General features: G+C 46.4%; 1 protein-coding gene and 1 pseudogene across 4 annotated transcripts in view; both read right to left on the bottom strand.

The window, feature by feature from the left end:
- The window catches only part of HDAC7 (histone deacetylase 7), a 194,037-nt gene that overhangs the window by 49,701 nt on the left and 131,595 nt on the right, over positions 1-12,741 (bottom strand). For all 4 annotated transcript variants that reach the window (XM_060272130.1, XM_060272131.1, XM_060272132.1 and 1 more), the window contains 2 exons: positions 8,545-8,753; positions 7,006-7,096 (listed from right to left, as the gene is read on the bottom strand). In XM_060272130.1, the coding sequence (XP_060128113.1) occupies positions 7,006-7,096; positions 8,545-8,753 (300 nt within the window). The remainder of the gene's footprint in view (positions 1-7,005; positions 7,097-8,544; positions 8,754-12,741) is intronic.
- On the bottom strand, positions 9,502-9,570 carry LOC118081627 (U6 spliceosomal RNA; annotated as a pseudogene).

The following is a 12,741-nucleotide window of genomic DNA, read 5'->3' as shown; positions in this document are numbered from 1 at the left end:
TGGGTAGCTGGGGATCATGTGGGATGGGTGCAGCACATGGGTACTAAAAATGGCAGCAGCTCCCAACCCCCAAACCCGAGAGCCACAATCTACCTCATCCCATGATTCCAGGATTCCTTCTTCACTGGAACATCACAGGAGGAAGCCATGGGAAGTGGCCATCGTGGCATTCCAGGAACACACCAGCTGTGGGCTAAAGTAGTCCAGCAATGGAGTAAGTCACCAAATAGGGGAAGCTATACAGAATCTCTTTGCTGGGCAGTTTCATGGCACAGTTGGGTAGGCATCTGCCAGGAATGCTTGAGACACAGGATATCCTGTCTCGGGGCAACAAGGGCGAGTTACACAGCTTATTTATTCCCTTGCACTGCTATGCTTCATGGAGGGCTGCAACACTGCTCAAGTACACACCCTGACACACCCTATTTCACCGAGCATCAGCCTGCCACATGATTGCTTGTATCTCCTGGACCACTATATGCCAAGAGGGAAGTGCAGGCATGAACACAAAGTGCTCCAGGAAGGCTCTGGCTGAGCTAAGAACAGCAGGTGCCTAGCAGGATGCTGAGCTCTGGTTTCTCACATTTCTCCTGTGCTCCCGAATTTAACGTTTGTCATAGGCTATGCCAGGTCTCCGCAGCCTGGTGCTCTTCGGATGTTTTGGATTATGACACCCATCAGCAGTAGCCAGCATGGTCAATGATCAGGGATGATGTAGTCTGACAGAGCTGGCGGGGACCAGGATGGGGAAGGCTGGGCACCTTCATGTGCACTGTGCTCTTGTATCAAGACTGTGGCTGTAAACTGAGAAGATGAGAGCCGCAACTCCAGAGTCGGTCACGACTGGACCTAATGGCCAGGGGTCCCTTTACCTTTATGCCTTTTTAAGTGTATATCAAATAGGTAGGTGTGTGCCTAAAAAATGCAATGTGTGCTGAGACCCTTAGGTTTCATTTAATCACACTGTGAAGGCAGAAATCACCAAATGGGGTCAGCATTCAGCATCATGAGAATGTGAGCTGTACTTAAAAGCACCGAAATTTAAATTTAAATAAATCTAGCTGTTTGTATTTGTGACCTGAACGGTTCTGCTGTTTTCTTTGGCAGAAACAGAAGTACTGTATGCCAAATCAGCTGATATTTGCAAATTTTATTTTATTTTTATTTATGTATTAGATCAAGACAGGAGTGCCTGGCGTGCTATGGTCCATGGGGTCACAAAGAGTCGGACACGACTAAACAACAACAACAATGTATTAGATTTATATACCACCCTCCATCATAAGATCTTGGGGTGGTTCACAGTAAAATACAGGATTAAAAACCATGAAAATAAGTAAACAGCGAAACAACCCCCCGCCTTCCCACAGACACATTTATAAGGCTATAGAACATCAATCAGCCAAAGGCCTGGTTGAAGAGCAACGTTTTTGCCTGGCACTTATTATATATATAATGAAGGCGCCAGGCAAACCTCCCTGGGGAGAGCATTCCACAAGCTGGGAGCCACTTTAAAGAAGGCCCCGTTCTCGTGTTGCCACCCTCTGGACCTGTCTTGGAGGAGGCACACAGAGAAGGCCTCAGACGATGAAAGCAGAGTCCAGGACAGTTTATACGGGGAGAGGCAGTCCTTCAGGTACTGCAATCCTGTGCCACTTAAGGCTTTATAGGTCAAAAGCAACACTTTGAATGGGACCCAGAAACTAATTGGCAGCCAGTGCAGTCGGGCCAAGATCTGCTAAATTAATGCAAATTTATACGAGTCATTCAATTCAGCTTTTCTTGGTGCTTAATCTGGGTTCCCGGAGGTGACAAAAAAACTCAGTAAGTGGGTATTGGAAAGTTTTTTTTTAGTTTGCAGTGCCATGTACACAGAGTTCCTAACTGCACATGCTTCCAACCAAGTTAGCTCAGTTGGCAACAGCATGGTGCTGATAACACTAAGATTGTGGGTTCGATCTCTGTAGGGGCCAGCTGCAAATCCCAGCATTGTAGGGAGTTGGACTAGATGATCCTTGTGGTCCCTTCCCAAACTTCAGTTCTTTGATTGTTGCTGTTTCCCCATCAGGACCACAGCACGGGGGAGGGGGAGGTTTAACCCTTTCCTCCACAGCCATGGTCCCAATGACACACTCTCCCTCCATGCACTGCAAGTAGTGATGGGAAGAGGTCCCTTTAGGACCAATGGAAGCTTTCCCCCTATCACTAATTGCAGTACACAGGGGGGTTGCCATTGCGATTGAAGTTGTGGAGGAAAGGGTTAAATCTCCCCTTTCCCCATGCCATGGTCCCTGAGAAAATCACTACTCCTGTTCTTGCTATGAAATAAACAAATAGCACTGCCCTGACTGCCAGTCATAGCGAGAAATTGGAAAAAACAAAACAGTACCCAATATAATAGACTGGCAGTCTTTAATGGTAGAATATATGCAATTGGCAAAACAACAGGTAGAATAAGAGGACATATGAAATAAGTAGTCAATAAGGATTGGGGAGCTTTCAAAGAATATCTGAAAAATAATAACATAAAAGAACTAGACTGAACCTTGTTAAACAAATTGTTAAATAGATGATTAAGTGATGGAAATATGGAATGTATATACAAACTGTGCGAAAATATTAAGTTAATAATTAAAATACAGCAAGTTTAATTGGACGTCATTCTTAAGATCTGATAAATAGAGTACAAGTGTGAAAATTACAGAAAACTTCTCTTTATGTTCGTCTTTTGTTATGCGGTATAGTGATGTGAAGTTTATGTTTGTAGGTGTGAATTATATATGTATGTATTTCATTTTATAAGTTTTTAAACAATAAGATATATCTTTTTTAAAAAGAAACAAACAAATAGCACTGTCCTGACTGCCAGTGACACATTTAATGCCCTTAGAATAATCCTCCAGGAGCTCAGCAAAGGTCTCACAAAGTCAGTATACTGCCTGTCTCCCCCACCCCCACCCCCCCACCTGGAGGTGTTTGGGGTTGAATCTGGGATCTTCTGCACACAAAGCATGGAGTCTGCCACTAAGCTATGGCCCTTCCCAGGAGCATGAGAATTCATGTGTTCTGGGATCTATGGAGCCTCTGAATTCTGTGCTTAATGGTTGCTTAAGGGGGACTGCTGAAGAGACCACTCTTACCACTACCACTATTTTTAATACAGTGGTACCTCGGGTTACAGACGCTTCGGGTTACAGACGCTTCAGGTTACAGACGCTTCAGGTTACAGACGCTTCAGGTTACAGACTCTGCTAACCCAGAAATAATACCTTGGGTTAAGAACTTTGCTTCAGGATGAGAACAGAAATAACATGGCCGCGTGGCGGCAGCGGGAGGCCCCATTAGCTAAAGTGGTACCTCAGGTTAAGAACAGTTTCAGGTTAAGAACGGACCTCCGGAACGAATTAAGTTCTTAACCTGAGGTACCACTGTACCCGCTGTCGAGAAGCAACTTGGTTCGAAACACAATGAGATCTGGTGTTTTCTGACTGATGATTTCGGGGAAGCAAGTTCACCCTTTCAGCTCCCTTATCACCTTGCTGAAGAAGCTTAGGTTTGACTGATCCATCTGCATCCCTGATGAATGCGTCCAATGGAACATGCTGGTTACATGGAAATGTCCTGCATCTTACAAACCTGCATCCATTAGTGGCCAAAGGGGTGGGGGGGGGCACTCAGCCACCAAACATTTTTGCATGCTGCGAAGCCTCTTCCAATTTCGTACTGCACTGACACACCCACACCTGTTCCTAGGCAAGCTCTGCGATGCTGGAGTAACACAGCACAGATGGGAGCTATATCTGCCTCACATCATCACTGCAGGCAGCAAACGACTATTGCCAAAGCAGGCAAGTTTCTCAACACTTGTGGGATTTTTGCTCTGTTACAATATCCATACGTTAAAAAAAAGGTGGGGGGAAGCAGCAGACATCTAGCGCAATGTTCAGGCAGCCTTATCATGACTCCTGCATGCCAGGCAGACAGGAAGAGATGGAATTAGTGATAGGAGGGTCTGAGAAAAACAACACTGGAGGAAAAGGAGGGCGGTTTGCTTATTTTTCATTTCCCCGTTTCCTGGTTTAACCTTCCTCTGCATTTGTAGTTGCAGCTTAACCCCAAGGATTATACAGTACAAAAGATCTAAAATTCCCACCCACCTGTAGGAACTTAATATTTCATTAGTTCTCTCTATTTTTAAGGGGGTTAATTATTGAGGTGTTTTACTTCTCCCTGCTTTGGATGTGTATCATGTATGCTTACATTTAAGGGGTTAATGAAAAGGGAAATGGGGTCAGTTAGATCCCAACACAAGTAAATGAGGAGGGGGGTGGAAACCAACATCCATTGTGCTGAGGGTCTCAATGACCCGTCCCCCCCCCTTCTCACATAGCATTATGTTAAAGCAGGAGGTGTTAGCTGGTCAATTATTTTTTATGTTGCCTTCCAAATTGCCTTGTGATTCTTTTTGACAATTTATGGTATGTTGCAATGAAAACAACAAGGAGTATTGTGGTAAATTAAAGAAACAGTAGCTGCATCCAAACAAAGTTAGTTACATTCGGGTCTCACTGAGGTCAATGTGAAAAGTTGGTCATGTCTGAATGATCATTGGTTTCAATGGAAAGCGCAACTAACACCATCAGGATCCAACCCTGATTGCACCATTAGTTTTCATAGGGACGCAGGTGGCGCTGTGGTTTAAACCACTGAGCCGCTTGGGCTTGCCAATCAGAAGGTCAGCGGTTCGAATCCCCAAGACGGAGTGAGCTCCTGTTGCTCTGTCCCAGTTTCTGCCAATCCAGCAGTTCAAAAGCATGCCAGTGCAAGTAGATAAATAGGTACCGCTGTGGCAGGAAGGTAAATGGCATTTCCATGTGCTCTGGTTTCCGTCACGGTATCCAGAAGCGGTTTAGTCATGCTGGCCACATGACCTGAAAAGATGTCTGCAGACAAACGCCAGCTCCCTCAGCCTGAAAGCGGGATGAGTACCGCAACCCCATAGTCAAGTTTGACTGGACTTAACCCTCCAGGGGTCCTTTACCATTTTTTACCTCATAGGCATGAGATACAACTGAGAGCAAACGTAATACACATGCTTTAAATCTGTTGAGTCTTTATAGTTTCAGTAGATACTGAATTTATATTTTGTTGTCAGCACAATAACATCTTTCACATATGGTTAAGGATTTGTGAAAGCTCTCCTTTTACTTCTGTGGGTATTTACACCTTACTACTTACTGGTATTTTTTGTTTGGGACATTTATCTGCAAAAGAGAATGTTGATTTGATTTGATTTGATTTGTTTATTTTTTGCAGAGGATGGGCAAACTGGATCCATGCTATTGTTATGCATCCTGTGTTTATAATTGTACCTGCTACTGAATTAACAGTGTGTTAAGTTTTCATTCAAAAGCATATCAGACGTCTCTCTATGAAGAAATCAATCAGGGTTATGCATGCATTGTGCATTATTATTTGCAAATGACTTAACTGTTCCCTGTCTGATGCATCCATTTCTTCACACAGACATTCAATAATATTATTTCTAAACATACTGCCATATCTACAGTTATACACATCAGGGAATATGAACTTTTCACAGCAGAAATAATAATTTAATAAATGAAAGCTATTGAAAGCATCTCTATATATTATTCCCAAGGTTACTTAAGAGTCAAATACTGCAAACAATTCTCAAGACATGAATTTTTGTTTACAAAGTTAAACCCTTTCCCCTTTGTGTCTGCAATAAATCCAGAATGTTTATATCTCTAAACCGACACTCCTATACACCCTTACTAGGGAATTAAGTCTTACTGAACTCAGGGCTCCTCCACACTTCCGCTTGCTCCTTGCCTTGAAAGCAATGGGTCCCAGTGGTTTTCTGAGTGTCCCAGTTTCTAAGCATGGGTCCAAGTGGTTTTGCATTTGCCCCACAGCATTCCCCTGAAAAACATGCTCTTTACTGCTGAAGTGGAACAAACGGCAATCTGCAGAAAATTGCCATTTGTTCCAATTCAGCAGTAAAGAGTGTTTTTTTCTGCGGGAAAGCAGCACGGCAAACAGAGGTGTGGACGAGCCCTTAGTATAGTTTATTTTACAGTAGACATGTACAGGATTGCACTGTAAATGTGGGACCAGATTCCCACCTTGGGTACCAAAGGAGGATAGTCAATTAGGCCAAACGGGGCACTGCGCCACCAATGGCCAGTTTCTTGGCTGGGATTGCCTTCAGAATTCATATAACCCATTCTTTAAAAAAATGTACGGGCTGACAGTTTGTTTCCATACCCAATTCAAGGTGCTCACAATGGTGTTTAAAGTCCAAAGTGACTTCAGCCCCAAATATCTGAATGGCTGCCTCCTTTCCTACAGGCCCTCCGGGGGTTAAGTTCACCAGAGAAGACCCGCTTGGTAGCTGCACCTCGCAAAGAAGTTTGGGAGAGGGCATGTTTTTGTGGTAGCCCCTAAGCTGTGGAATTCCCTCCCCACACAGGTACGTCTGGCTTATTCAGTGAATGCTGCAGACCTCTTCACCCCACCCTTTCGAGACCTGAGATGTGTGTCTTCAGGGCTCACCCTGTTCCTGTGACTGTAAACCATTTAAACTTTCTCAACTGTTGCAACCTACCCTGGGACCAGCTGGTGAAGAGCAGGTTAAAAAATGTAACAGCAGCAAAAAGCCTCATTTTGCCCTCAGCCAGCTTCCTCCTTGGTCTCTGATTTGCCCCTTGTGGAACTGAGCCGGGAGGACAAACCTAGAATCAGTCGGCTCTGCCTGTGATTGGCTCTGGCTCTGCTTGTCACTGGCTCTGGATCCACCCTGTCCCTGGCTACTGGCCTCTCGCCCGACCAGTCCAATGGGTGCCAGTTGCCATTGCTAGATACATCATGTCACATAGCAGGTAGAAAATAGTAGGTGACACAAGATTATGGAACAGCAAGGAAGGAAGGAACCAGTCAGTCAGGGGGACATGGGGGAAGGAGAAGGTGAGTGGCTCTTACTGCGTTTGCTTTTGTCTTTATTCAAGAGCAGCCGCAGCTCCTGTTCCTGCTTCCCAGGCACGGGATCTTGAGGCGGTGACTCCATCGACACCTGCAAATGCAGAGAAGACGAGGTTTGATGAGCATATCAAGGATGGAGTCCAAGGGGACCAGAGGAAGAGCATGTGCTTTGCATGCAGAAGGTCCCTGGTTCAATCGTCAGCATCACCAGGTAGAGAGGCACTGCTAGCCAGTGGAGGCAACCCTGAGCCCAATGGACCAATTTCCTGGCTCGGCAGAAGGCAGCCTCCTATGCTCGTATGAATTAATAAAGCTTTGTATGAAATGACCCACCTGGAGTCTGAGACCTGAGTCTGAGATACCTCGGTTCCCAGCACCAGGGATCCATGGCACACCCACGGCAGGAGATTGCTGAGGAGGCAAGATGGTCCCCCGCTGTGAGCATGATTTCTGGCATTAGTTGTGACTCAAAACACTCCAGGGCTCCAAAGGAGCATGAAGCGTCCAAACTCCTTCCCTCTACCAACCCGGCTCACTTTCGGGAGCTGCGTCCAAGGCAGACCCAACCTACAGGTCTATGTGTCCATTGAGTCTGGATCTTTCTACCCTAAATGGCACCTGCTCTTCAGGATCTCCTTCTACTTGTTTCTTTAACTGTTTCTTTAACTGGAATACCAGGGACTGATCCTGGTTTTGCAGTTGAAGCATGCACTCTGCCCCTGGTGACTGGACCCATACTCCCTTCAGGTTCCTCAGGTCTCTCAATCTACTACCCCCTTTCATTGCTCCCCTCCCATCCAGTTCCGATATGCAATTAGGTCATCCCACTCACCTGTCATTGCCTTGTTAACCCCTTCTCTTCCTATCCTCACACCCTGTCTGGGGTGACTGTCTCCCACCTGACATTCCTCACAGAAGCGGAGCTTTGCCAACATGCTACTGCTGGCACCTTCTCCATCCATGGCAAAAATGCCCAAGAACACTGTGCATCATTTGGGGAAGGAAGATCACAGGCAGCCATCATATGACAGGGCTTCAGTTGCCAACGTACGATGGTACAACATTTGCTTTGGGCATATATAACCTGAGGAAACTGCATGTCCTGTCTGTGGAACCAAGTGAGCAGATGAGGCAGGCTAAAGAACTTGGTGGCCCCTTGATCAGACTGCAGAGCAGCAGCAGCAGCAGCAGCACCTCCTGGGGCTTATGGAGAGTCCCCTATAGCACCACAGTTCTTTCATAGAATCATAGAATTGTAGAGCTGGAAGGGACCCTCAAGGGTCATCCAGTCCAACCCCGTCATGTAGGAGGCATGGCTCAATAACACTGCTGCAGGGGAGAAGTCCATACGCATGAAACAATGTTTCCTAATGATGCTATAGAAGCGCAAAAGGAGTACTTCTGCCAAAGAAGCCCCATGAGAAGCATCAGGAAGGCAATCGAGGCAAAGCTGACTGGAGACTAACTGCTCTTTGGGGAAGTATATATATGCATCACCTGCTTCCCTCGCCCAACCCTGAGAAAGTGCAGGATACTGACCCGCAGGTGCTGGTGGGTGAGTTGCTCCACTTGCTGGTACTCCAGTCGGGGGTGCAAACTAGCCAGGAAGAGCTGGTGTTGGAGCTGCTGCGTCTGCTTCAAGGCCAGCAAGGCAGTGTCAGGGCCAGGTTTGGCGAGACGCTGTCCAATCCGCAGGTCCATGGGGATGGTCTGGGGGACCCGCAAGGAGACGCAGAGCTTCACGGCGGCTGTGGAAATGACAGGAAAATGCACGGATCAGAAGGTGCCCATCACAGATTCTATTAGGTTTTGCCCTTTGTGCCACTTTGAGCTTTTACTCAACTAAGCAAAGTGCCTTAGATAAACTTTTCCCCAGCCTGGTGCCATTCAGATGTGGTTGGACTACAACTCCCATCATCCCCAGCCAGGAAGTTGCAGTCCAACACCACCTCCAGCCCCAAGGTTGAAGTACGCTGTTTCAAAGCAGTGGCTTGCAATCGGAGTTCCAAGGAATGGTGGCATTTCTAGGAAGCCTAGCAAAGCTTCCTCAGTGAAAAGTTCAGGAATGTTGAACAGGCTTCTCCAAAAAACAGCTGGCTCACATCTACCAGTAATCACTTTCAATGCCCACCACAAAATAGCGGTTAGCATTCTGGAGCAGACTTCTCCAACCTGGCATCCTCCAGATGTTTTCAGATTACAAGTCCCATCAGCCCCACCCAGGGCGGCAAATAGTCAGGAATGATGGGAGTTGCAGTTCAACACCTTCCGGCGTGCCAGGGGACTTATATGTACTGAACACTTTTATTCCCCATCTTTCCACTGCAAGGTATTCAAGGTGAATAACAATGCAAAATAAAGCAATTGCCAGATACAATTTGATAGTGTACTATCAAATACACTAACACAGACATGTCCAACTTCCAGGAGACTGCAATCTACTCTTTCCCCCAAGCCAGGTCTTTCTCTCTCTCTCCGCCCCCCCCCCAAGGGAGCTGTGCAGGGGCCATGCTAATCTTCTCTGTATCGTTCCAATTTTAGTATATGTGCTGCCGAAGCGAGCACTGTGCTGCCGACACTTCCGGTCCACCACCAGCGCTGTGCGGCACGTTCTCCTCGAGCTCCGAGGGAACGGCTCAGAGAGGGGGAGGGGAGAGTCGCGAGGGCACTGCGACCCCCCAAAAGAGCTTCAGACTGGGCTGTCTGAAGACGAAGCTACTCGGCAGAGCCCAAAAAGCGACCCCTTTACTCCCCGGGAGCCCTGTCGGGAGCTCCGGAGTGAGTGGGGATCGCGGGCCATCGAGCGCCATTTTTACCCTCTCTGAGTGAAGCCCTGAGCCGCGAGCGGAGAGCGGTGGATACCTCCAAAAGAAAAAAAGAAAAAGAAATCTTCTGAATTGGCCGTGAGTAAAATTCTGGATTTTGGCAAAGATTGATTTGGCCAGGAAAGGGGAGTTAAAAATTGGGAACGGAGGTCGCTCCCCCCCTGTAACGAAAGAACTGGGAAACAGCTACATTGCCTTTAGCGCAAAGCCATTGTAAAACAACGAAATCTCCTTTAAGTGGACCTTAAACCTCTACCCTTGGCAGCAGAACCAAGGGAAAGAGATCTGAATAGATACTGTGATTCTGCAAATAACGAAAAGAGAAGGAAAAACCTCCCGGTATCCCGGGAATGGCTCTCAGGAAGCCGCGACCAGCCGCCATTACGTTGTAACAAAGTGGCAGCAGGAAGAATACTCTTGTTTATTTGAACTTTCTATACCCTCGATCTGAACGTGGATTAATTGAAAATTTGGAAAGATCTGGAGGAATCAATATGAACAATTGGATTAATCTTTAAAACAATGACAAAGAACAGCGCAGACTTTATGTTAGACTTTGCATAGAAATGAAAACAGGAAACAACACCATCTTGAGAAAAAGATCCCATGCCGGGCTTGTAATACGACACGGCAAAGGACTCAGCCAGACAAAATATAGAGACAGATAATGGAAAAGAACTACATACAGCAGCTGCTGGAATTGGCTCAAGAAATACTACGTGACCTTCGCAAGGATAAAGAACCGGACTTAGAGAAAGATGCCCCACCACTAGAGGAAACTTCAAAGCCACAAGCAAAAGACACGGGACAAATTCAGGAGGAGCGAAAGAATCGGGACCTGTGGCAACCGGTGAGAGAGGGAACACAGGACACAGACTTCAAACAACAAGCTCTGGAAGAGGAGATTTGGGAACAGGTCCTCCTAGTGAGAGAAGGAGAACCTGCCCCAAACAGAGACTATGTTGCTTGGGCTAAAGACCGGGAAGGGGTATGGAGAAGTGCTTCCCTAGTGAGAGAAGGGGAGCACCATCCATACAGTGGGCAAATGGTGGGATTTGAAAATGTAAAAAATGAAAATTGGCATGGGGAAAGTGTAAAAGACTGTGTGCAGCAGAAACAGAATGGGAGGGTGGGAGAACAGCAGGGAATGGAGTGGACAAGAGTTGGTGTAGGTTGAAAGACTTAGGGATTCTAATTGATGGACGGATTAAAAAGGTCTGATCTGGATTGGTGTAAGGGACTGGTCGGGACTCCTAGGGAAATGTTTTCCGGGGAAGGGAGGGGGGGTCTAGATGGGATTTGGTTTATTTTAACTTTTTTTTTCTAGAGTATTAGAATCGGAAATTGTGGGGTACTTATGGGGGGAATTTAGAGGCTAAAAGGGGTTTAATTAGAGACAGATATGTGTATGTATGATTTTTATTTCTCTAGTAATAAGTATTATGGAACTTAAGATATGGATATGTAAGATTTTGTTTTGTTTTTTTGCATATTATGAAAGCTGTCTGAATGGGGTGTAGAGTAGATTCGGGAAGGGGAGGGCGGGGAAGTCGGGAAGTTTTTTTTTTCCTTGCTTTTTGTGTATTTTTGTGTATTTTTGTATTATTTTTTTGTTGTTTTTTTGTGTGTCTTGTATTCCTGTAAAAAATCTCTAATAAATATATTTAAAAAAAAACAAAACAAAGGGAGCTGTGCAGCTGATGCGGATCCCGATTGCACCTGCCCCTCCCTCTTTTCCCTCCCATTGTCAAAGGGACCCAGCACCCCAGTGAAGACTGGGCTGGGTGACATTCCTTGTGCTTGCCGCCCACCCTGGCCTTCCCTGCTGCAGCAATGGAGGAACCCAGCGCTGGGGGGCGGCAATATTCCTTGCCCACTTTATCTAATCCCATGATTGACCAGGATCGCACCTGCGATCCACCGGTTGGACATGTCTGCATTAACACATCTGGCAGGCCATCTAGTCGATGGGCGGAGCATCTCTCTTATCAACAGTTCACCAGAGAGCATTTGGCCCTTCAGATGCTGCTGAGCTACAACTCCCATCACCCTGGGCCACTGGCCATGTTTGCTAGGGCTGATAAGAGTTGTAGAGCAGCTTCATCTGGAGGGCCACAGGCTCCCCACTCCTGAGCTAGGGCATTAAGGGACTTGGAGAACGTGCAAAGTGCCCAGTGGCAGCTCCTTCGTTTGCAAGAAGATCTGCCAGAAGGTGATCAAAGCAGAGGTGGAAATGTCTTAACAGAGAGCTAGGTTTGCCAACATGCAAAAACTGTCCATGTACAAACATGAAAGTACAATGGTTGCAATTGCGTTTCAAAGTTTGAATAGCTATAAGGCCTTGATGTTATTTGCATTTGTCCAGTGTTTCTGCTTTTTGAACCAGAAAATGGTGCTCATGAGCTTTAACTTACCCCCCCCCCCATTTTTTTAAGCATATGGAGAAAATGAAAGGTAAAACCTGAGCAGAGTTCCCAAGAATTAAATATATGTCTCTGTTTCCATGAAAAATAGCTTTTCATGTTTGACTGAGTGTCTGGGTGTGTCTAGTCCCCCCCCCACATTGCTGGTCCCCCCCCCACTAATGCCAGCTTTCCACTGGGGGAATGTGGCCCTCAGCGCTCCCTCCAGAAGGGTTCCCTTCCCCTAAACTAGTCCTGCCCCCTCCTTGATGAAGGAAATTGAGAGCTGGACCATCTCTAACAGATGGATGTCCAGTCTCCACATAAATCCCTCCAGCAATAGACCCACCACCAGCAAAACTGTAATGCCAGAGAGATGGCATTATTATTCTCCAAAAGCCCCTGGGAACAAAATGGTATTCACTGGGTGTCTAAAGGATAGTAATGTAGTTGCCAAATGAATATCTCTGGAGACAGTACTCTATTTCAGGGGTCCCCAAACTACGGCC

Source organism: Zootoca vivipara, chromosome 2 (assembly GCF_963506605.1).
Source record: "Zootoca vivipara chromosome 2, rZooViv1.1, whole genome shotgun sequence".
In the NCBI taxonomy this organism is placed as follows: Eukaryota; Metazoa; Chordata; class Lepidosauria; order Squamata; family Lacertidae; genus Zootoca; species Zootoca vivipara.
This window is presented reverse-complemented; position numbering and strand designations above follow the sequence as displayed.